This window comes from Lycium ferocissimum, chromosome 7 (genome assembly GCF_029784015.1).
Source record: "Lycium ferocissimum isolate CSIRO_LF1 chromosome 7, AGI_CSIRO_Lferr_CH_V1, whole genome shotgun sequence".
Lineage (NCBI taxonomy): Eukaryota > Viridiplantae > Streptophyta > Magnoliopsida > Solanales > Solanaceae > Lycium > Lycium ferocissimum.
In genome coordinates, this window is record NC_081348.1 from 42,436,042 (window position 1) to 42,460,194 (window position 24,153).

The window sequence follows — 24,153 nt, forward strand, 5'->3', positions numbered from 1 at the left end:
AAATCAAGAAAATAAAAACACTATTACTTTTAGGGCTAGTTTGGTAAGCGGGATAAGATGGGATATTCAGGATTAAATATGAGATAAAATTTGTACGGAGTTTGATTGACGATATAAATTTAAACTGACAACCAAACACAATATAAATCTTATCTCATGCTATTCTGAATACCCAAACTAATCCCATTAAACTTGAGAATATTTTGTCCAACCTCCTTGGTGGAATAAATTAGTCCCGTAATTATAATTTCAGGACTACAATTACGGAATAAATTAGTCTGTGAACTAAATGACCCCTAGCAAGGGAGTTGTTACGTGCATAATAATTGCAAGAAACAACCATAGTGAGTCAAATTAAGACAAACAAACTGAAATAGAAAAAGTATTGGCAATCTTTTTTATTTTTTATTTTATTTTGCTAAGAGTACTAGCAATCTTATTATTATGCTATGTGACTTCTGGAATTTCATTTTTTATTTTTAGGAAAAACCTTTAGCTTATGAAAGCTTAAATTCAATTTTTCGTGTCACTCTTCAATTATCAAAAAATAAATTAACGTGGTTACCTTTGAATTACCTAAGAGGCTAAAAAATTAAAGTATTTAAATAAAACCGTGGTTTAAGAAAAACAAAATGATTTTTCAAAAAACAGAAGTGTTAAATATTTATGACGAATCCTTGTTAAAGGAAAACAGGAGGACTAACAGTAGCTTTTTGTCCCTGTGAAATTTCTTCTTTTCCGGTTAAATACTTATGACGTCATAGATAAATAATTAACACTGAAATCGTTGTTAAAGAAAAAGAGGAGGACTAATATCTTTTTGTTTGTTGAATTAGCAGATTTGTAGAGCTGTAAATTTCTTGATCGAAGATGATCGTTTGCGTTGCCGTCGTCGGTCACCAGGTACTCCAACTCTCCGTTTTTTCTTTCAACAACTGAATTAGACATATTATTGTTGACATTTTCATTTTTGTGATTGGGATGGACAGAACAATCCGCTTTACATACAGAGTTTCACTGAAGCAGATGATGCCCTAAAACTTCATCACATTGTCCATTGCTCCCTTGATGTTGTCGATGAACGAGGTTTGTTTCTATTTCTCCCAATTATATAATTTGCTGATCTAGCTTACACTTATAGTATCACTTGATCTGACTCCTTCAAATTTTGCACTACTTGATTTTAGCTATAAGAAAACAACTTAATTTAGCAATGAAATAATTTACACTTGAATTCTGCCTATGGTTTGTGTCGATTTGGAAATCATTATTAGGGTTTTTTGGGGCAAAATGTGCATAGTTAGAGCCAGTCATAGCTGATTTGTTTGTTCATTTAGGAGATTCTTCCTTAGATTGTAAAGCCAACTACTTTCAATAACATATGAGTCAGAATAGGGTAGAATGATTTAGGTATATGCTTTTGTGAAGCTAAAAATTTTTATTTGATTATCTCTGGTGAAATGCAATTGAATTGCAGAAACAGAAAACATAATCAGGAAACTTTCCTTCTTGAATAGTCCTATAAGGTGTGATTGCTGTGGAAAAAAGAAAATATTGAAAAGTAGCATATGAGTTGGAAGGCCTTCTCCATATAATACATCCTTTTTACTTATCAAAAAGAAAGGGAAAAAGATGGTACCATTTTGTCAAACGTCAAGTCCGATACTCCAATTACTAAGTCGGTAAGAAAAAATCAAAATACTTGGACAGTGAATAGCAGCTGGGGACTATTCTTAGATAGTCTCCACATTTTAATCTAGTTAATGGACCACACTATTAGATCTTTAAATTACTGAATGGCAGCAGAGACTTTTCTTGTTAGATTTGATTCTTGTGTTGTATTATGTGGAAACTAAAAGGAAGCTGCTGCAGATGGAGCTGTTAATTGTAAACATAATCATGATCCTGACCTACTACGGCTTCATGACTAAAGTCTTAGGTTACCAGATAAAAATTGGACAGTCAAACAACTACTGACTGACCGTTCCACTAGCTACTACTTGACCTATCAGACATCCTGTTTTTCTTGGACAGATTTGCTCTTTAATAGGAAAAAGAGGTTTTACTCAGAAATCGTGGAGAATGGATTGTGTTACAGAGTTCTTATCACTTGATTGTACTTTATGGACTTGTATATTTTCTAGCCATTTATTCTTTTCCTGAGGATTTTGCGTAATTAACATATCTTGATATCAAAATTTGGTTAGCATCTGGTTTCTTTTTGACAATTCATCTGTTGTCTATTGCAGTGAACAATCCAAAAAAATCCAGCCCCACTCTGAACGAGACATTTCTTGGCCTGCTATATCCAACTGAAAACTACAAAGTGTGAGTAATACTTACTTGTGCTTAATTTTTCTTCATAGAGAAACTTTTCTTTTGGTGATTGGTGGAATTGGTGCTATGATTTTTGAGCCATGTTATATTAACTCTTGATTTTCATTAATATATCTGCATAAAATGGGTATGGCATGGTGTAGCTGCTTCAGATTGATCTTTTAAAATACGCCAAAAAACTTGCTTAGAAATGGATGTAGCCCATACCGAATGAGTAACTGTAGATGCACTGAATATGAACCATAGTACCAGAGTCTACTTAACATAGCCTTTGTGAATATATAAGATCATCGACATTTAACCCTGTCTTTCCCCATGTGCTATTATATAACTGATAATATGTTTACAGGTATGGTTATTTGACTAATACAAAAGTGAAACTCATATTGGTCACAACAGATCTTGATGTTCGAGATGCCGATGTGAGAAATGTAAGTGCTAATTCTCTCCTTGTTTTGCTCTTGCATTGGTTGATTTGCTTCCTCTTTCCCTGTTCAAAACCAACATATCTGCTACTATTGAAGCATAATGCATTTTTTATATAAAGTAATAAATGTAGTGATTTGAGGTTGACAAAAATCTGAAAGAAGTAAAATTATTCATCTTCTTTCTGACTTGGGTTCTGAAATGATTTGTATTTAGGAATACAAAGTTCTTGGAAGCCTTTTGTCTTCTTTAGTGCTTATGACAGAAAATGAATATCTGAAAACTATGTGTCGACCCATTTTGGTATATTCTGCAAAACAGACAGTTAAAACATGGACAATTAGACTCCTCTTGTGTCTGAGATCCTTTAGCATGCACCTTGCTTTAAAAAAAAAAAAAAAAAAAAGAGGCACGCATCTTGTTACGTTTGATGATTTGTCTCTTTCACACAATTTGTTGTTGGTAACTCTTTGACGAGCTACTCAGATATTATCATTGTTTGCATTATTCCACTCTTTGTCGCTTGAGGCCGTTCAATCTTGTTCTCTAAAATCAAGTGATCTGTATATGTGTCTGTTGCGAAAGAAGTCAGAGCCTGTTTTACCTGATATCGTGAAATGGAATAGAAACTATAATTTCGCTGAGTCTCCTTTGTGGTTTATTAGGATAACTTTCGTTTATCATGGTGTGTTGTTAACATGTCTTCATCTAAACAGTAGCTATTTCCTTAAATTGGCAAACTTTCATGTAAAGAGTAAAGGCATAACTCCTATGTTAAACAGAGTGAAGCATTGATAGATTATTGTTGTTATCACATTCTTACAAATCAGTGCACTTAGGAAAACATTACCGATTGTAGAACCAAAGTTTATTTATGTCTGAACTGTTAAGACAATCTAGTGTCCCAGGTTTGCTACTGTGATATGTTGCACAAACAGCTATACCAGTTTGCAATTTGCCAAAGGATCAGTTTTCCACTGTAAAAAACACTAATGCAGTTCCTAGTACATAAAACCACATTAATGTATTTTATGGCACAGAGAACGGACACACAGTTTCCCAGTGTAAAACACAAAGGCACCATCATCATAATAAATGAACAACTGTAAACGAGATAATTTTATGATTTATCCACCAATTTGGTTAATATTCCCTCTACAGGAAAACCGGGACATAGGGAAATGAGAAAACATCGTTTGAATGATACCAATGGCTATATGTCCAAGAAATACTGTTGAAGCACATTATGTTTAAGATGTTCTACAGTATGATGTATGTGTAGTTAGCCTTTAGCATAGCAGATTGCTTAATTATTTTTTTCTTTTGGTGAAAACAGTTTTTCAGGAAATTTCACGCCGCATATGTTGATGCTGTGTCGAATCCATTTCACGTTCCTGGCAAAAAGATAACATCCAGAACTTTCGCTGAAAGGGTTAGCACTATCGTCAAATCCTTTGGTTTGAGTTCAGCTAGTTGAATGACTGCTTTCAAAGTCATTTTGCAAGGCACTCCAGTGTACCTCTACCCCAAGCCGATGAACAAAATAAGGATGAATTAGCATATTTTTGCAAACTAGCTGAAGGGTATTCGTCAGATTTGCTACTTCGCATGATAGTAACCAAAATAGATAAGTACATCCGTGTATTCCGTTTTATTGATTTTAAGATTTACTGAACTATAGTGTGGATTAGGTAATTACTGGTTTTATTGAGTAGTCATATGTACTTGCAAGACAGTTGTGTTTGTTCAATAGAAGATATTTTCCATAACTCCATCATAAACAGTTACTCTAATATTCTGCTCAGGCTCGTAGGAGAACGCTTGATACCAGCAGTTTCATAATCTCTTCTTATCCAATTTTTTCCCTCATCTTAACAAAAATGAGATTATACTAGTGCAGAAAGACTTAATATTGTTGGCAACACGTTGAGTACATATTATTTCGACTGAAATTCTTTCAGGAAATAAAATGTGAAACATGAGGTTAATCGGTTACTGGAAATTTAGAATGATGAAGTATAAGTTATGTGCGTTGACAATGTGTAAATTTTTGATACTATCAGATTTAAGTGATCGACAACCTTGGTTATTTTTCATAGCAAGATGATATGATGACTTAGAAAATAGAATAATAACATGCTATATCAAGTTAAATTGCATTGATATTGTATAAGTGTATGTAACTTAAATCCATGTGATAATCCTACAAGATTTGGTTTTATTAAAAGCCTCTCTCTACGTTGCTACACTTCCTTTATTTCTCAAATTTTCTGGAAATCGAAATGCAAGGACAGCCTCATTGTGCATATTAAGACAGAAGGCAATTCTTGGGTCAAAAGCAAGTTGAGGCTCATTTGTGGAGTAAACATCTCCATTTGCCTTTGATACCAACCATCCATTGGCATGGTCCAATGTGGCATCAATTGCACCATCTCGAATTGCTTTGGCTACAATGTTCTCAGCATCATCAACTGGATTTTCAAAATCCAAGTTTAGTTTCTTGGCAATGTCAGCCAGTGAAATACGAGAGTACGAGGTGCTGATGTTTCTGAGCCCTGTCCTAATGACATTTTGCCTGACCCTGATAACCAAGTTATTTGTTCTGTCTTGGCTAAAAGTGCTGGAAAATTTCTCAGCTACTGTTCTAAATAACTGTAGATCTCCAATACGAATAGCCTGCAAAGACAAATATTATAAAGCTCAGAATCTTATGAGGTGAGAATTGTTCAAGGCTATATAACGAGACAACTTATTCCGTCAACTAATGTGAGACTATTAACAAAACCCTCTCTCCCGCCTCGCCCAAGCTGGATATCTGGAGCGTGAACAACATAAAATGGGAGCCCAACACTGAGTAAGCCGAGAATAGGGATGAGTCTGACTATGATATAATGTAAAAAGAAAATGACTCGGGCCTAACTAAGAGACTAACTCGTGATGTGAGAATTGTCCAAGACCATATAAGGAGACAACAGTCCATTACCTAACACATCAATGTGCCACATTAGGCGAAATGTCACAAACTGATTTTCTGGTTTGGAGTATTTTTTCAGCTTATAGCTCTAAGCGTTTCATTTTGTAATTGTAAGCTGAAAATATACTGCCCTACCAAATTTTCAAAGTTTGATCATTCCATACTCACATTTGTCAGCTCCAAGTATGGTCTCAATGCTTTCTCCATTCTTTTCTGTGTAAAAATAGTCCTCTCAGGGATCTCTCCAAGCAATAAGTGGACTATAATAACCCACTTATTGCATTGTATTTGGAAACCAACTGCAGACATTGGACCTTTCTGGGCTGCTTGCAGAAGAGAATCTTTGGCATCTGTGTACTCTAACTGAATTGTCTTTATCTTACCCTGGTAGAAAAGGTATCTGCAAAACTGTTAAAAAAAAAAAAAAAAAAAAAGTCATTGCGGACAGTTCACAGAAATTAAGACATCGATCCATTTACAAGAAGTGAGATTAGCAACCTGGAAATATATTGATAGTGTAAAAATTTTTAAACAATACATGAGCCCCTAGACAAGTTGGTTTAGACAGCATACCTGTTGGTTAGAAAGAGCTTCGACTTGGTGGGCCTTTGAACGAAATTTTTCTGCTTGATCATACAAGTTGTAGTGAAGGTAATTTCGCAGTAACAGATTAAGAAGTGTTTCCTGTGGTATCATTTCATAACTAGCTGTAAGCTATAACAAATTTCAGTATAGAACAAACACCAAAGACATTATGCAATATCTCACAAACCTGACTCAACTTATTATGGCGTAGAGTTGCACTCCGGTACAACGCAAGCAAGTTACTGTTAGTAAGGAAGAGTTCCTATTAGATAAAAGACAGTAGTAATAGACCAAAAAAACAAACAAACTTACCCTCGGATTTCAGCAAGATCACCAGCAAGTTCATAACTTAAAGAATAGTAGAAGTAGAGTCTTGATGCAAGAACAGCAGTTGTACTATTCATACTTTTTAGACGAGTGATGCTTTCCGAGGAACAAGCCTTAGCCTGAAGGTAAAATGAATGCTCAGTAATTCCATGAAGTTTAAGTAGAAATGTCCTTACAAAAGTGAGACTGCTTAAACGACACATCCCATTTGCCTCACCTCATTGTATTTCTTCTGGTCAATCAGAAATATTAGAACAAGCAAGTAGCAATAAATTTCAAGCTCAGGCACCAGACTTTTTGAATGGGCTTCAGTTTCAGACATTTCCACATCAACTTGGTTGTCCTGTTGTAAGCAATATAAGAACTCAGAGAGCAGATACTGCATATTGATAGTATATATACACGTGCATGTCCTATAACTATATAGGTATCCCACCATAATTTATAATTTTCAACTATAAGATGACTAATTGATGTACATCACCAGATAAATAATTATCCTATGTCCTATCACATTAACAATACCAACACATGAAATTGGTGCACTGGTTTAGATTCCAAAGAACAAGACAAACAAAAGATTGACTTCTGAATCCTCTGAACATTGATTACATCGTGTACAAAGATAAACAAATAAACAGATGGTTGCATGTCAAAAGATCTACAGATGTAAAACCGGTGACTCCCAATTCCTTGGTGAAAAGAGCTGTTGTAAAACATAACAAAATGTCTCCTAATTAATCGCAAACAATGGCTCCCAACTGAAAATTTATCATGATCACTCTTGTAACAGAGTTATTCACCAAAGCGAATACATAAAAGACACATGTAGAAAATGGTGGATAAAACTGTTATATTTTCAAGCTCAACATTCAAGTTGCCATTTGACTATGAATTTACCTGTGACATGTATGAAGATACCCGCACATGGACCTCAGAACCAGGGCCAAGAGCATAAATCAGAAAAGCAGATAGTATTGGACCCTTCAGTTTCCTCCTGAGTTTCATGGTCAATCTCATAGCCCTATATATCTTCCTTACTTCACTATTATACGCTCCACTCTTAATCAGTGCTGCTATCTCCTTCAAATCTAGTTTCAAAATGATTGTTAGAAATGTAAAATTTGAACTACCAAAATTCAAATTCGAAGCACCAGGATGAAGAAAGTACATATAAACAGAAATATACAACAGAAAGGTATTTACTTGAATCTATGGTATATGAATACTTCATGTTTTAACATATCCACGTGGAATCCCCCCGGGCTTTGGTCTATTGGTAAGAGCCCATACTGCATACAAAATCCCAGTATTTAAGTGGAGAATCAAGTTTTGACAGTACGCCAGCTGATCCTCGGAGATTTCTCAGTTATCTAAATTCTAAACAAACATATCCATGTGGAACGGTATCTATAATCGTATCAAATGTTTACATACACATGTTTAACATGAACATTTATGCATGTACGAAGAAACAAGAGCATACCTTGCAAAACAGAAGGATCAACTGAGCAGTCATATACAGAAGGAGTTGATTGATCTCCAATCTTAATTTCTCTATTCATTTTAAAGAAAACCTGAGAAATCAAAACAATAACCATTGAAATATAGAAAACAGAGATAACAACTAAAAGTTCCATGGTTGAAGTACAGGATGTTGTCAGATACTGAAAAGTGAACTAGTTATATACTCCATAGGAAAAAAAATTATGAAATGGAAAAGGTAAAAAGAAAGGACATTACATTTACTGTTTTTTGTGCTCCTTCTAAAAAGGAAAGTATAAGTCCTCCTTATTTTTTTATTTTTGGTTATTGGAAGAACATGTTCTCCTGTAAATTGAAATCCTTTCCTTTTTGGTAGCATCCAAATTAAGCAGTCTCTTTGGGAAACTTTTTAAGAGTGAATTTTGTAAGATTATTTATTATTTTGATGTTTTTCTACTCTCTTTTATATTTCCTTACATCCAATTCTTTTGTTCCCTTTGATATATATTTTTCGTTTGTCGTCTGATTTATCTATTTTGTATGACGACTTATTATTTTCGATCATAATTAGAATAGTTCGATGACTTGCTTTGGCAGCAAGTATAAGAGAATATTTAATCCATGGAAAATGAGAAAGCGGGAGATGAGCTGAGCTTGAAATTCGTTGATTGAGAATGAAGAAATCGCTTTCCTTTTGGCCAAGCAATGAGACAGCGCATGGCTTCATGATCTTTTATTTTCATCTATGAAGTTTTATACTTTCTTATTGATTTCATTTCTAAATTAAGTTTTAGTTTTTTTTAACACACACACCAAAAAAAAAAAAAAATGGTGACTCATAGCTTTCTTTTACAATATTTTAATAAACATGTAAATTATACTCCCACCGTTTTAATTTATGTAAACCTATTTGACTGGGTACAAAGCTTAACAAAAAAAAAAAAACTTTTGGACTTGTGATATAAAATAAGATGCATATATTTCGCGTAGCTATAAATCATTGCATAAAGGTAAATTTTTTTCAAATATGAAAGGGATTCACTCTCTTTAACACGAACTAAAAATGAAATAGATTCACATAAATTGAAACGGATGGAATATTTAAAAATAAGAAATTAATATCCCAATTTACATTGGCAATTAATTCTGACTCTCATTTTGCAGGACCAACCTTTCTTTCTTTTCCCTATAACTTCAACTAATTTCACTGGTGTATGCTACCTCCCAACAAAATCTACTATTCTTTTTGAAATAGAATGATTAGTTGACTTTCATACTACACATCCACCATTCTTTATGAATGAACTCGTTTGTCTTCCATGACAGACATTAAGGAAATTTTTATTCTAATAAGAGCAAAGACATGAAAAAAAATTCTAGTACCTAACTTGAAAAATCAAAGGATAGCAATTTTTCCCAAAAGTAAATGGATAAACAAGTACTTGGAGAGAAACAAATGAGGGCAGTATCCAGCAGTAATATTTTTACTAAAACAGTAACACATTAATCAAGAAACCTAGTCTCAGAATCTAGAAGGCCAAGAGATAATTTGCAAATAGAGATATTTGTTTAAACCAAGGACAAAGTTGAATATCCAAATTTCGAATGGTAGGGAAATCTTTAAAAGGCATCATCCTCGTGCATCTGATGATGCTGCTGATATTAAACTCTCAGAAATCATCATCATCCTCTTCAGCTATGTGTTTAGCAAGCTCTTGTTCTTGTTGTTGTCTCTCTCTCCTCTTCTCAGCACTTTCTTTCTCCTTGTGGGAGTTTGGAGGAAATCGAAGAGCACGGACAGCCTCATTGTGCATATTAAGACAGAAAGCAATTCTTGAGTTAAAAGCAATTTGAGGCTCATTTGTAGAGTATATGTCACCGGTCTCCTTTGACACCATCCATCCATTAGCATGATCCAACGTAGCATCAATTGCACCATCTCGAATTGCTTTGGACACGATACTCTCAGCATCAGCAACAGGGTTTGGAGAATCCAACCGCAGTTTTTTAGCAACATCAACCAGTGAGATCCGAGAGTATGAGATGCTGATGTTACGTAGCCCAGTCCTAATGACATTATGCCGCAGTCTCACAATCAAATTGCTGGTTCGATCTGAAGTGAAAGTGCTGGAGAACTTCTCTGCAACATTCTTAAATAACTCCAGATCTCCTATGCGAACAGCCTGAAAAACCAATAATCATACATGCAATTCAGGATTTGATAGGGGATCCAGGAAAAAAGAGCCAGGGAAGGGGCTGCCGTCCTGACACCTAAGCAGAAGCACCACCAACTATGAATCACCCCCTTTGGATGAAAAAGGTACTCCCTCCGTTTCAATTTGTTTGTCTTAGTTTGACTCCGCGCGGAGTTTAAGAAAATAAAGAAGACTTTTGAATCTTGTGGTCTTAAACTAAAGATGTGTGTAATGTATTAAAATGCCATTTGAATCTTGTGGTGTTAGATATGCCATGTAAGATGTTGAGTGTAAAGAGTTACTATAGATAGAAAGTGGCGTTCTTTTTTAAACAGACTAAAAAGGAAAGTAAAACAAACAAATTGAAAAGGAGGGAGTGATAGATTTCATTAAACAGTACCAAAAAGGTGCAAGAAAGAGTACAAACTAGACAATTTCCTTCTATATGTTAAAGGAATGCAAAAGATCTACTATAGAGTTCATATCCAATACAATGTTCTTCCTACACCACAAGTATAGACCACAACGAGTCATCCCTTGTTACCCCTATGACATACGGAACACTGATTCTTCAGGTAAAAAAAAAAAAAAAAGTTAAGTCAATCTTCTCCGCACCAAACCTGTGTTGTGATGGTTCATAATTTTTGATAAGGCAAATAATTTTATTAACAATAGGGAAAGCCCTATATACCCAAAAGATGTAGAGAACCTACACCAAAATATGGTTCCCTACAGAAGAAACCCAATCTTCTATACAAAAGGTTCATATACATGTCTCAATTATATTAAGCAAGTTAATAAAATCTTATAAGCATATGCTTTCATTGGACTTGATTCATGCTACAAACAATGCACTGAATGATACTACAAAGTTTTCTGCAATATGCTACATATTGTGATAGATACATATCAAATCAGATGTACTCCCGAGTCTGCTTCTAAATAACGTGCGATGGGTAAACCAAGAAGAACGCAAAGAAATCTTGAGCTACTCTTTTTGTGGTCAATAAAATGAATTACTTCAAGAAAGTCAACTTTGATAAAGTGATCTCAAAGAATTTCTAAAGGCTAATAATGTAATACGTACATTTGTCAGCTCAAAGTATGGCCTTAATGCTTTCTCCATGCCTTTCTGCATAAAGACAGTCCTTTCGGGGATCTCTCCAAGCAACAACCGGACAATAATAGCCCATTTGTTGCATTGAACTCGGAAACCAAGAGCAGCTTGAGGAGCTTTACGAGCAGCTTGAAGAAGAGATTCTTTGGCATCAGTGTACTCCAGCTGGATTGTCCTGATCTTTCCAAGGTAAAAGAGGTACCTGCAGAACTGGAGGATACGAGAAAGAAAGGACGGTGGTGAATGAGGATCAATTTGCAAGAATAAGCATTCTAGACAAATTCTTTGAGCAAATTAGAGAAATTAAAATTGAAAAGTGCAAGTGCACTAATAGGAACTACTAATATCAAGCTGCCACGGAAGTCTAAAACTTGGATATGAATCCTTGCACTGATCACAAAGATGAAAGATACTGATATCGATCTGCAAAGCAATCAGCACTATCTAAACTATGTAACACCATGGTGGATCACGTATCAGCAAGAGTGAAAGGAACATTTAAAGGGGCGAAAGCCTATAGTGGATCTAAAAACAGATGAGCACAAAGAGGTGGTAAGTGTGTCGAGAATTGCCTGCTGATTTGAATGAGCTTCAAAACGGGGGGCCTTTGACCTCAATTTCTCTGCTTGATCGTATAAGTTGTAGTGAAGATAATTCCTCAGCAGCAGATTGAGAAGTGTTTCCTGCACCCAAAACAATAATATCAAGTACTCTAAACAACATATCTAAAACAGAAAGACACTTAAGAACTCCTCGATATATGACAAACCTGACCCAACTCATCGTGGCGCAATGTTGCAATCCGGTGCAATGCAAGGAGATTACTGTTGGTAAATTAATGGTTTAATCAGAGACAGGATTAGAAAAGTCAAAAAGAAGGGTAAAAACTATTTTTATCATAACATGGCATAGATGTTGCATGCAAGCTTGAACCATACAGAACTGAAACTCACCCTCTAATTTCGGAAAGATCGCCAGTAAGTTCATAACATAAGGAGTAGTAGAAGTAAAGCCTAGAAGCTAGTACATCAACAGTCCTCCTGTTGACAGTTTTTAGACGAGCGATACTTGCTGAGGAGCATGCCTTAGCCTGAAAAAGAACCAGCAATAGATTGTAGTTCCCATAAAGCACAAACTTAACATGAAAAAGGCAATTTGACATACAACACAGAAATTTACCCCACCTCGCTGTATTTCTTCTGATCAATTAAGAATATCAAGACAAGTAAGTAGCAATAGATCTCAAGCTCTGGCAAAGGATGCTTGACCGGCACCGGAGTTCCAGAGGTTGCAGTATCAACTTCCATATCATGCTCATCTTCCTGTAAGAAAGAAACCATTTGTAAAGCAAAAACCACCCGTAACTATGCACACACCACTAGACACTATTGGAGAGGTTTTTCGTCAGAAGCTCCTGTACTTGTGCAATTGCTGCTAAGGGGAGAAAAACTAAGAGAATCCTGAACTTCGTGAGCGCAAATGAAAGTTAAGTGCATATAATTATTTTTTATAAGCAATTTAAATGCGGGCTTAACGAAGGGAATTTGCTTCTAATGTACTACTCTCTCCGTCCCAGTCCCAATTTATGTTGCACTTTTTGCTTCGCGAGAGTCAATTTGACTAATCTTTGAAGCTAAATTGGATTAGTTCAACTCAATATTTTAATAGAATTTAGATGTTCAAAAACTATATGAAAAGTAGTATAAGTTGTAATTCTTCTCATGTCAATATGATGAAAAATAATCTTAAAATATCGGTCAAAGTTTACTTAGTTTGAATCTCAAACAACGAGAAGTGCCACATAAATTGGGACAGAGGGAGTAACAATTATTCTATCAACCTTCTAGACAAAGCTTCAAGTAAGTTCCACAAGTGCTATGGTGACTAATGGTGCATAAGAGATACAATAATTACCACTAATAGGCCTCGATCCCAAACTAGTTGGGGTCTTCCAAATAAAGCCTCAATATCCATTTTGCTTAAAATGAGCTTGTTTCATTCCATCACTCAATAATTTGGGGCCTTTACAACTTAATTCTCTAGGGGTAAGTTCAATAATTTAAGGTTCTTTAGCACTAGAGGTTCTCTTACATTTCTAAGGACATACACATCTTGCATAAGAATTCAATTTAGGATAATATACAACATAAAATTGGTCGATACAGGAAAGTCATAAAAACATGGCCAGGAGGACCAAATCTGTGTGTACCACATAACTACATTACCTTGGGTAAGAAGGAAGATAGCCTGGAATGCACCTCGGATCCAGGCACTAGAACATAATTGAGGAAAGCAGATATTGAAGAAGCCTTTAGCTTCTTCCTCAGTACCATAGTCAGTCTCACAGCTCTCGAAATCCTTCGCACCTCACGAGCATATGCCCCAGTCTCAATCAAGGATGCTATCTCCTTCAAATCTGAGAAAACAACCAAAAAGGGCTAAGGACCCGTCTGTCCAGGAGAATTTTTCACTTTTTTCCGGAATAATTTTTCACTTTATTTAAAAAATAGACAGTGTTTGGTTATAAAATTTCCAAATCCAATTTGAAGCTGGATTCCAAATTTGGAAAAGCGCTCCAAACCTATTTTCCAACTCCATCTTCACAAATTCCAAATGAAGTGCTCTATTCTCTCATTTGTATAAAGTATATAACCAAATACAACTCCAGCTTCATAAATTCCAAAATAAAGTGAAATATATTTGAAATCTATGGCCAAACATCGACTAAATATACCCCAAATTTTCTCAGTCTAAGGATGACTATTACTTCAAAAACTAAACCCTGATCTATCAAATTGCCACCCACAAAAAACCCTACAACCAAGATAGAAAAATACCCAAAAGTTCAGTAATATAGATACCAATTCCTTAAAAAGCCCTAAGATTGATCTATAAAAATCGAAAACCCAGAAATATCCAGTAAAAATAACCATACCCTAAGAACTTGGTCGATTAAACCATATAATATAAATTACACATCGATTTTAAGGAGCGGTGTATTGAGATTGAACTAACATTGATCTATCAAATCGAAAACCTAGAAATTTCCAGTCGAAAAAACCTAAAAGTTGAGTAATAAAGATGACTATTTGTTAAAAACCCTAATATTGATATCACTATGAAATCGAAAACCGAGAAATATAAAGTAAAAATAAGCATACCGAAAAGATAAAAAGAAGAAGTTAGATCGATATTAGAACTTACGGTGCAAGACAGAAGGGGCAGTGGATGTAACGGAATTAGAAAGAGGAGCTTGCTCCTTCATCTCTACGTCTTGAGTCATCGCTGAAGAAACTCTCTTAACAAATGGGTTGAATTCAGCTTTCTCAAAGAGGCGATGCACTGATAAACCTCACACACTGCTAATGCTCCTTTTGACAATTTTGCCCATGCTCTGTTTATATTTTTTTGCTGTATATTTCTTGCTGCTTACGCTTGAATGTGTATAGTGAAAAGATAAAATATAACTAAATAATACTGTAGACACATATTATTTGCTGTTTTAATAAATTGAGTTTGTTTTAAGATATTTAAAATAATTACTAAAATTTAAGAAGTTTTGACTAACTTTTTCCAGCTTCACTCTTGCTGCTCTAATCAATGAAATGGTAATCAAATGAGACGTTGTAGTGAGAGATAAATGATAATTTAGATAAATATTCTTTTTTTTGTTTTTGTTTTTTTACTAGACAAACATATTTATAATCATTGATAGCTTGTGTTTTGCATTTTTGTCATAACTCTTTAATTGTATGGGAAATAGAGATATAATTACCGTTCCTTTTTATACCAATAAGTGCATAAGAAAATTACAATTATTTGGGTGACACCAATACATATAGGGCATGATATAGATTTCAGAAAAATTTATATTGGCGAAAATGAGGTAATAGTGCAGTTAAAAACAATGTTTCTTAGGATCTTCTTTTCTTTCCGACATTCGGTCTATGCTTTTAATTTTGAGCAATCTATATGAACAAGAGCCATGTAAAATTTTGTAAAAAGTGCTAAAAAGATTATTTAATATGAGAAATAAACAAGCGAACCTAATTTCTGGGATGTGGGATTTTTCTCTAATTTATGTCAATGCTCAAATATTGTTGGATTCTAACCGCTTTCTTATTTGCTGAAAAAATGCAAAAGTTTAAGAAACTCGTCCATGAAATCATCTAACTTATCAAAAGGAGTGGGAAAAAAAATCCTTTAAATAGCATAAATATGAGAGTATAAGAAAATTTACACTATCAAAAGAATTGTTCCTGAATCATGTATTGAGATAAAATACTTTTTAACTTCTTCATCAGAAGGGTGGACAACTAAGGGGAAAACTAAAAGTAATACAGCTAATTTGAAACAGAGGAAGTATTGTTTCATTCTTTTTGGTAATTAAAGTATTGTTTCATTGCTCTCGAAGAATAAGAAGAAATATATTTCCATCTAATAGAGATATCAATAGACATTACACATAACGTTAACATATCGAAGTACAAACAAATTGATGAGACTGCAGCATGCAGCACCAGTTCTAAGGCCCCGATGTCCACTGTACTCAAATCAGCTCCTATAAGTGTTATTTGGACACAACAAAACACAGCTTTTTATTCCAACCCCCACACACTCTCTGCCTCCGCACCTCAATATATCACTAAGAAATCCCGAATATTCAGAAGAATGAATGCTGTACCAGACACTTCTGGACTATCAAAATCAACTAAATGAGGATGCGGCTGACATGATAAAAGAGCAAGTCGGCCTAAGATGTACTGTAGATCAGATGCATCCCCTCAATATAAAATGTGTAAATCAGATTATTTGCTCTGCTCAAAATGTAGAAACTAAATTTGGAAGCACATGATATCATTTCTGCAACTTAGCGTTGAGTTTCCGAGTTGTGGTTTGGCTTCACGTTCGAGCTGTCACTAAAGATCGGGTATTTCCCTTGACCTTCTCGCCTACCAAGATCAGGTCTTCTAGGATCTGAAGCATTAGAATTCCTTCCAGAATTAAACTGCTCACTTTTCTTGTACCTATTTTGTGTAGCAACATTGTTCTCATTGCCTGGAGTCCTATCTGCTTGTGGAGAGCTAAAAATACCAAAACCAGAGGATGGAGAACTTCGACCACTAGAATGAGAAGGATGTTGCTCAGGAGACACATTAAGAGGAGACTTCCTCAGGAACTGAGATCCATGGTCTCTAGTATGTGATAAGGTGCTCCTATCCTGTGGTAGTTGCCTTCCTATATCAGATAGGGTGTCCCCTATCTTTGTGCTCCTCGAACCTGGCGTGTTACTAGGAACTGATTTGGTATGTATGGGTGTGTTTATTGGGTCTCTTCTATACCTATTTTCTTCCCCTGACGGACCCTGCAACGTGTTTCCTGATTCTCTTCTGAAACTACTATGCCCTCCAGACAAAGGCACAGCTGCTCCAGTTCGAGAAGAATCATGTGCAAAATCTGAAGAAACATTTGCAGAACGGAGTGTGGCGTCATCTTCATCAGTCGTTTCTTCCAGACAGCTATCATCATCACTTTCAACTCTAGATTCAGCAGCATCACAATTTTGATTCAATTGTAAAGAACTTTCAGGTGCTACTGAATCAGCATCCTCTGCAGAGCTGGCAGTCTTGTATTCCTTTGACGCTTTCTTTCCCGAGCCTTTCTTTGATGGACCAAACTTAACATGCCTGACAACAATATATGCCTGCTTTTTCTCCACTCTTGGTCCACTTTCAATATAGGCAACATCTTCAATCTAAACAAAACAGCATCCATCGCATGCACAGGACATGAGAGCAAAATAACAAAACACCAATTGACAATAGCATCGCACAGGATGCTACAAACAGAATAACACTATATCTTTTGATGAAAACCAGTATATCATACCAGAGGAGAGAAACGCGATAGCACTGCTCCCAAATCCTCTCCTTCATTGCCCATGGACATGGCTGTACACTGTTCAGGAACATAAAAGATCATAATTGATTATATAAGTATGGTTGCATTTGATAAATGGAGAACCCAAATATACATTCTCTTGCAATCAACATTATCTGCTTTAGCAAAAACACTGCAGACAATACATCCTCAAGAAATCAATTTTACATTTGAAAAGACATGACGTTGCTAGTAAAATACCCTGTCCAAAGCTGGTTTAGATTTCTCATAAGTAACAAAGGCAAATTTATTGAACTTCCTTGAAGCCAAGCTTCGGGTAAACAGCAGAAGACCCATCCAAGTTGCATGTAACAGCGGACCGACTCAGATCCATAATGATTGTCACAGAAAATAACAAATACAAAAAAGTAGTGAAAACCAGCATCCTACCTAAAAGCGGCGTTAATATGTTTCAGAAAAATCCAAGAAATGTATGCAAGAAGATTGAATTAAACTCAGCAAAATTCAAATGCATGTATTGCCAATCCAGCCTGTCAACCTTAAAAGTTGTAAATGCTCTATGACATGCACAAAAAAGGACATCTTGTAGCATGTAATGGTCTTCAAATTTCAATCTCGTCTAGCAAATTTAAGCAATTGATTACATTCAAACTTTTACCTAATCAATTAAATTAGATCATCCACCTTTTTGAACCACTAAGAACACGTTGAAGCACATGAGTGAAAATGAGGAGCTATTTTCCTCCCTTGTCCTTCTTTTATGACTTAAAATTGACCGTTCAACATAGAGACCATTTTATGTTATTTGATAACCAAGAAATCCCTGAGTGTCAGTGGAGTGGATAATGGGTCGTCCCTCTACCCTTCTCCACTTAAATATCAGGCTTTTGTTTGTGTTTTGTCAGTGGCAGGGTTTGAACTCGTGATTTGCACATAACCCACACATCACATATTGCACTTTTACTGTTAGACCAAAGCCCTGGGGGCCCCCCCAAAAAAAAAAAAAAAAAAAAAACACACCCTCTGACCCTCTTTTATTCGCAAGGTTTTCCTAAAACAGAAGATGACATGATGCAACAAAACAAACTGAATATAGGTGCAGCCAAACAAACACAACATTGCGAGGCTTGTTTCCTCTGTGTGTGTGTGTTTTTTTTTTTTGGGGGGGGGTTGGGGGGGTTGGGGGGGGGGGCGGATTAAAGGCTAAGCAAGTACCTTCACTCGATAGCCACGCTCCATCATTCGTTTAACTGTATCTGCTTTAATTTGCAAGTCTTTCTTTTCCTGCATTAGAGAGATATCCCACATTTAGTTTCAAGGCATCGTAAAACTAAGAACTGCAAAATCTCAAACAATTTTCAATTATGTGGTATGCTTCCATGGTTTTATTTTCCTCAAAAGGTGGTATCCTTTTTAAGTTTCTTCTATTCAAGTAAACAGCTACCCAGAACCAATCACTTAGTCTTTGGCAAATAGTCCGTACAACAACAACCAAAAAAAAAAAAAAAAAAAAAAAAAAAAAAAAAAAAGCCATCTGATTCACAATATGAAACCTGATAAGAAATACACACTCCGGTCTTTTTTTGATGAAGGAAATATAAACTCCGGTCTACCTAACAGAAGACTATCATACGCTCCTTCAAGAATCTGGCATCTCATTTTTTAGAAAAACACCATCAAAAGTAGTCATAAGAACTCCACTGATATAAAAATACCAAATTTTTGTGCAAAGTTTGACAAAAGTCTTAGTCCTATTGTAGTATAGTCATGCGCAAGGAACTGGATCTGAAAAATCAAGATAGGTCATGGGAATGATATAAAAAGAGGAAAACAAGCAAGAGACTTACAATTTTACCGACAAACCGGACTTCTTTACAATCTCCCTTCTTCAAAGTTAACTCAGACTGCAAAATATTACAAGAAAAATCAAGTACTGAAGACAATTAATTAAAACAGATGCAAAAAGATTGCTAACCACTACACAGTGTCCCTTTACATCTGAATTTTACGCATACCAGTTTTATTTGATTCTTGCTTATTATCTCAAGGCAAACAAAACACTGCCAAAACATTGGAAAGGAAAAACCATTTATGCATACGACTGTAGGAGGTTACTCTGTAAAAAGTCAGTATAAATTGACAGTTGGACATGGGTCTTTGACATCCAGAGGTTAAGAACTACTATCGTATTATTCTATTTTGATATATAAGAACTACTATTATTTGTTCTGATCATTTTTTACAGTTTTAATCATGCATATCAGATTTTCAACATCGTGGATGCAGTTCCACATCTGAGAGACTTATGTGACCTTAAAAAAATATCCAGAATATGTTAACACTGCAGCTTCCAGTAGACAGCCCATACATAATTTTAACTAGCCAAAGTTGCCACAGTAAGAATACCAAGGACTTTCAAGTTCAGTTTCTATGTGATCGGGAGAGATTTTACCATTAAATTTGCTAATACACCTGCTTTTTCTAAATATAAGCATACATCAAGTATGAATATCATCATTAAAGACCAAGTATCTGACAAGCGGATCCAAGCTTCAATTCTTGAGGTCACTTGATTTTAAAGAATTAGCTTGAACCAAAATAATGGAGGTAGCTTCATTGAGCTCGACTCCATCAGACTTTTCCAAAGTCGACCTTCAACTAGACTTGATAAGCTTTCAAACTTAAACAATTTTAACTTCACCATCAATACCACATTCATATGATGTTAAAGCTAATGATTGAAACAGATACAGCATAATTCACCAATTAACTGACGCTAGCAACACCGCCAAAACACAGGCATTATGAAGGGAGAGCGTGCCTTGCTTTTTTTAGCACTGTCCTTTAATTGTTGTTGATATTGTTCTTTGTGGTAATCCATAATTTTGCAGACAGGTGGTTTGGCATTTCGTGACACCTGCAACATCACAAAACCCAAATTAGAATACAACATCCAGATGGAACCACATATTATTAAGCGGTTCTGCCTTATCGGGATAACCATACTTTACCCCGTCCCTTCTTCCTTCCCTATAAATGTTCGATTGAAGTTAAAAGCGGGAGCGAAGACGGGTACAGAAAATCGCAGAAAAATGGATCAGCAACGCCATTTTTTCCGAAGATAAGGTCCAGGCATATGATTTGGCAAGAGAAGTTGTAACATTAGAGAGATATTTCACATTCGAAATATCTTCAATCTGGACTAAAGAAACAAGCTTTATTTTTCCCTAATTGACCTCCCATTCGGCATATAGTAAAGAATATTTATGAAAATTTGATTAATTCACTTTCACTTCTTCACATTTGCTTTCTTGTCTTGCCAGAAGATATCGGGAGAAGTATAAACTTCCAGTAATGGACGTAGGTACATCCTCATTATCCTGATTTCTCAAGTTTCAGTAGCCAAAAATGCCGCACTTGATATTCAAACACCTAATCTTCACATATATCAATAGTACTTAAAATTGGTTGTAAAACTACTTTAAAGGGCTTGTGTAATAAGACTACCTTTTCAATATAATCTTCTCGTAGTAGCGAGAAAGCCAAGAAAATATCTTGGTATACATTTCTTCCAACAACAATAAGCCTTTTGTTTTTCTACAAACTAGACGTCTTTACGCTAGGATCTTCTCTGAGCGATCCTCTTATTCGGTCCATGAACAGATTTCAGTCACATTTTGCCCACGGCCTATGTAGAAGACCCCAAAATTGCAACAGAATCGAATTAATATGAATTTTCAAATCATGGAGGTTTTAGTGTCTATTGCAGATGAGTTGACAACTAACCAAAATAAGATCCACCAGATTGATAAAATCAGTTCTTTATGGTATTTTCTTGTTAGCGCCACTTAATTGCATATTGAGCTGCTTTGAGGTGAAATCAGAATTAAGCATACAATACAAGACATGAATGAAGAGTGCAGATCAGTCAGGAATGGGAAGAATGATACAGGAAGCAACTGTCCTATCAACAAGAAACGAGCAAGATCAATATGACAGACTTGCTCAATCATTTCAATCGCTGCTTATGAACCAGAAAAGATATTCAGTGAGTAAGTTTATTTTCCTCATTGTGTTGTTGTGTTATAATAAGCACTAATTTGACACTTGTGTTAGTTTATCCTAGTATGTTTTCCTAGTATCGCTCCTGTTACTGTAAGTAAGCCTCATGATTGACATTTCTTTACCTCCACCAAATCAAGGTTGAGACTTTTTGCAAGTTCCCAAGCTTCACGTATTGACACTACGCGATGACCTGCAAAAATGCAAAGAATGAGAGCTGAAAGGAAATAATAGGAAAGGAACAAAAACAGTGTCATATAATAGCAATTAATACACACTGAATTCTGAGACAGGGTATAACAGTTTGAAAAATGCCAACTGCTTGGCTTAAATCAATAGCATAAAACTCCCACGTTACTTCTCATTTTACGTATTAAGGAACAAAAATTCAAAACCAAATCTTTTACTTATTTTATTTTTTAAACAGAATTTAACACAGAGTAATAGAGGAAAAGTGTACAACGAAAAGGCCATAAACATATTATGCATGTTTTCAGGTAACTAGGTCATAATGCTGTCGACATGAAGTCTAGGCAAAGCAAAAATATGCTGAGTTTTATGTGAAGCTCGGAATTGATTCTTTAAATAGGTTAGAATAGAATTGAGTTTTACTTCGACGAAGTCCCATTTCAATCACTTCAAGATTCGGTTTTACAGATAAATTTCAGATTCATATGATTACTGTTTTTATAATTCCGAGACTTCACGCATAGAGTATCTCAAACTTGATGAATGTAGTCCTAGGCTTGCTCCAGTATTTCAAAAGCAACAATGTTTTATACTAGATCTAATGCTTGTTATGTGTTAGAGCATCCAGCAATTCTACAACACATTTTAATATTTACTATGACGCATAAAGAATTGTTCAAATGTTCATTAATCTTTCAACCTACTGCACATGTTAACCCAGCACCAAACTCTTGCTGATTTCTTGGTTCTATGGTAAAATGCTTTCCTATGTTTTCAGCCATGGCAGTTAGGTAAATAAAGCAACTAAAGTGTTTCTTTTGAATCTGTTCCATTAAGCATTATACTCTCTACAACAAACAAGTGATCAAGAGATTCTACCTTCCTTTATTCACAATCACACAAGACATCCTGTTCATTAAGCAACTGTAAGTCATAACATGCCAAAATGAGTATCCTAATTATGGATATGCTGGTAACATATTCACACCCCAAACAACTTTGACTATTTAATTAGCAATTTGAGTTTTTTTCAAAGAAAGCTATTTCTCAAAATTACATCTTATATGACAACCGTTTCAAAATTTGGAAGTTCCACAAAAATCATGTCTTTTCTCAACATTAAGCACAATGTACTGTACTACAATACTACGACAAACTTAGCGCCTTGCTTCATAAAAATTCGACCTTCCTTCTTCATAAAACAGATAGAAAACAACAACAACAATGACAAAGAAAAAGGAAGAGCTGAAGTTCACCACAAAATAGAGCTGTTTCTCGAGATTATATCTGATATGACAACCCTACTAAAATTTGAAGTCAAATTCCACAAAAATCATGTCTTTCCCTCAACATTAAGCACAATATATATTGTATTACAATACTCCACGAACTTAGCATCTTGCTTCATAAAAACCTCACAAAATTCGACCTTCCTTCTTCATAAAACAAATAGAAAACAACAACAACAACAACAACAACAAAGAAAAGAGAACAGATGAAGTTCATAATAAAATCACCTTCATCAACGACAAGCCTAACAATATCTGCGGTGATTTCGCGATTCAATCTGGGACCACTCGTATCCTTCTCTTCTTTCCTCGTCTTTGCCTGCAAAATCAATTACACTAATCACTACACGCAACATTCGTGTTCCTATCTGTTGGTCTTTTAAAAGATAGTACATCAAAAAGGTTGAAAGTATTGATTGAAAATGTCTCTAAATATTTTTATTAAGCATAGGAGGGCTTTAAATAGCCAACTTAAAACAAAAAATCTGCATAATTTAATATTCAAAAGAACTAAAACATCTCAACATACTAATCTATCCAATAGAAATTTAAAATTCAAAAATTATATTCATCCTAAAACCTAAAAAACTTATAACATTAAAAAAAAATTACTGCAGTAACTGAAAGCAATTTTCAACGGTATCAATGGACATAAAATAACAACGTGATCTTAACTGATTAGTTACCTGTACAGGTGCAGCGAAACACCTAACACTTTGTGTATATTCGAAGGGACTTTTCGGGATAGTTAAGTCAGAGTTACTGAGAATTCGAGGTGAAGCACCGGCAATGAGTGAATTGGAAACATTGCATTGGAAATAGCATCTTTTTAGGTGAATTGATAGGGTTTTGATTTTGGAGTTGTTCACTCTATACCAAAACGCCATTGTTGTTGTGTGAGCCCTAGTCCCTAAACATTGCCATTGGAAGGTGGAGAAATATTGCTCCGATTGGTGAATCGGGTTATGCTGGAGAATCCGAACTATTTTGGGCTTCTAGTTGGGCCTTCTCAAATCAATTCGGGTCATTTCCACTTTTCCTATTATTTTGTACTGCTCTTTAATTTATGGCCCTTACAACAAACAATTTATATTTTCACATCATAATACCCCATAAGTTATGTCCCGTGGCCTTAAATGAATTTATGACCCACTCGGCATAACAAAATATAAAGATTGGACATTTGAAGGATAAAGATTAAAGACCAGCCCATTTAAAGGTAAAATGTAAACAGTTTCTTCAATCAATACATCTGAAGGGTCATTT

General features: G+C 35.2%; 4 protein-coding genes across 4 annotated transcripts; 1 reads left to right on the forward strand and 3 right to left on the reverse strand.

Moving 5' to 3' along the window:
* Positions 1-722: 722 nt before the first annotated feature.
* Positions 723-4,532, forward strand: LOC132065173 (uncharacterized). Its single transcript, XM_059458434.1, has 5 exons — positions 723-903; positions 990-1,086; positions 2,250-2,328; positions 2,687-2,768; positions 4,100-4,532. Exons 1-5 carry the CDS (start codon positions 871-873, stop codon positions 4,238-4,240), a joined length of 432 nt encoding a protein of 143 aa, XP_059314417.1. The 5' UTR covers positions 723-870; the 3' UTR covers positions 4,241-4,532.
* A 320-nt stretch (positions 4,533-4,852) lies between these two features.
* LOC132065174 (probable 26S proteasome non-ATPase regulatory subunit 3) lies at positions 4,853-8,651 on the reverse strand. The gene is made up of 9 exons (XM_059458435.1): positions 8,136-8,651; positions 7,550-7,740; positions 7,054-7,062; positions 6,867-6,992; positions 6,635-6,768; positions 6,510-6,564; positions 6,311-6,421; positions 5,906-6,145; positions 4,853-5,439 (listed from the first exon to the last, which is right to left on the reverse strand). Exons 1-9 carry the CDS (start codon positions 8,287-8,289, stop codon positions 4,999-5,001), a joined length of 1,461 nt encoding a protein of 486 aa, XP_059314418.1. The 5' UTR covers positions 8,290-8,651; the 3' UTR covers positions 4,853-4,998.
* An 893-nt stretch (positions 8,652-9,544) lies between these two features.
* Positions 9,545-14,846, reverse strand: LOC132065175 (probable 26S proteasome non-ATPase regulatory subunit 3). The gene is made up of 8 exons (XM_059458436.1): positions 14,651-14,846; positions 13,672-13,862; positions 12,631-12,768; positions 12,400-12,536; positions 12,216-12,270; positions 12,019-12,129; positions 11,417-11,656; positions 9,545-10,317 (listed from the first exon to the last, which is right to left on the reverse strand). Exons 1-8 carry the CDS (start codon positions 14,727-14,729, stop codon positions 9,805-9,807), a joined length of 1,464 nt encoding a protein of 487 aa, XP_059314419.1. The 5' UTR covers positions 14,730-14,846; the 3' UTR covers positions 9,545-9,804.
* Positions 14,847-15,862: 1,016 nt separating this feature from the next.
* Positions 15,863-23,858, reverse strand: LOC132065176 (translation initiation factor IF3-1, mitochondrial). Its single transcript, XM_059458438.1, has 8 exons — positions 23,574-23,858; positions 23,116-23,206; positions 21,535-21,602; positions 20,169-20,264; positions 19,195-19,251; positions 18,563-18,631; positions 17,336-17,404; positions 15,863-17,201 (listed from the first exon to the last, which is right to left on the reverse strand). The coding sequence occupies exons 1-8, from the start codon at positions 23,772-23,774 to the stop codon at positions 16,317-16,319; spliced, it is 1,536 nt and encodes a 511-aa protein (XP_059314421.1). The 5' UTR covers positions 23,775-23,858; the 3' UTR covers positions 15,863-16,316.
* Between the last annotated feature and the right edge of the window lie 295 nt (positions 23,859-24,153).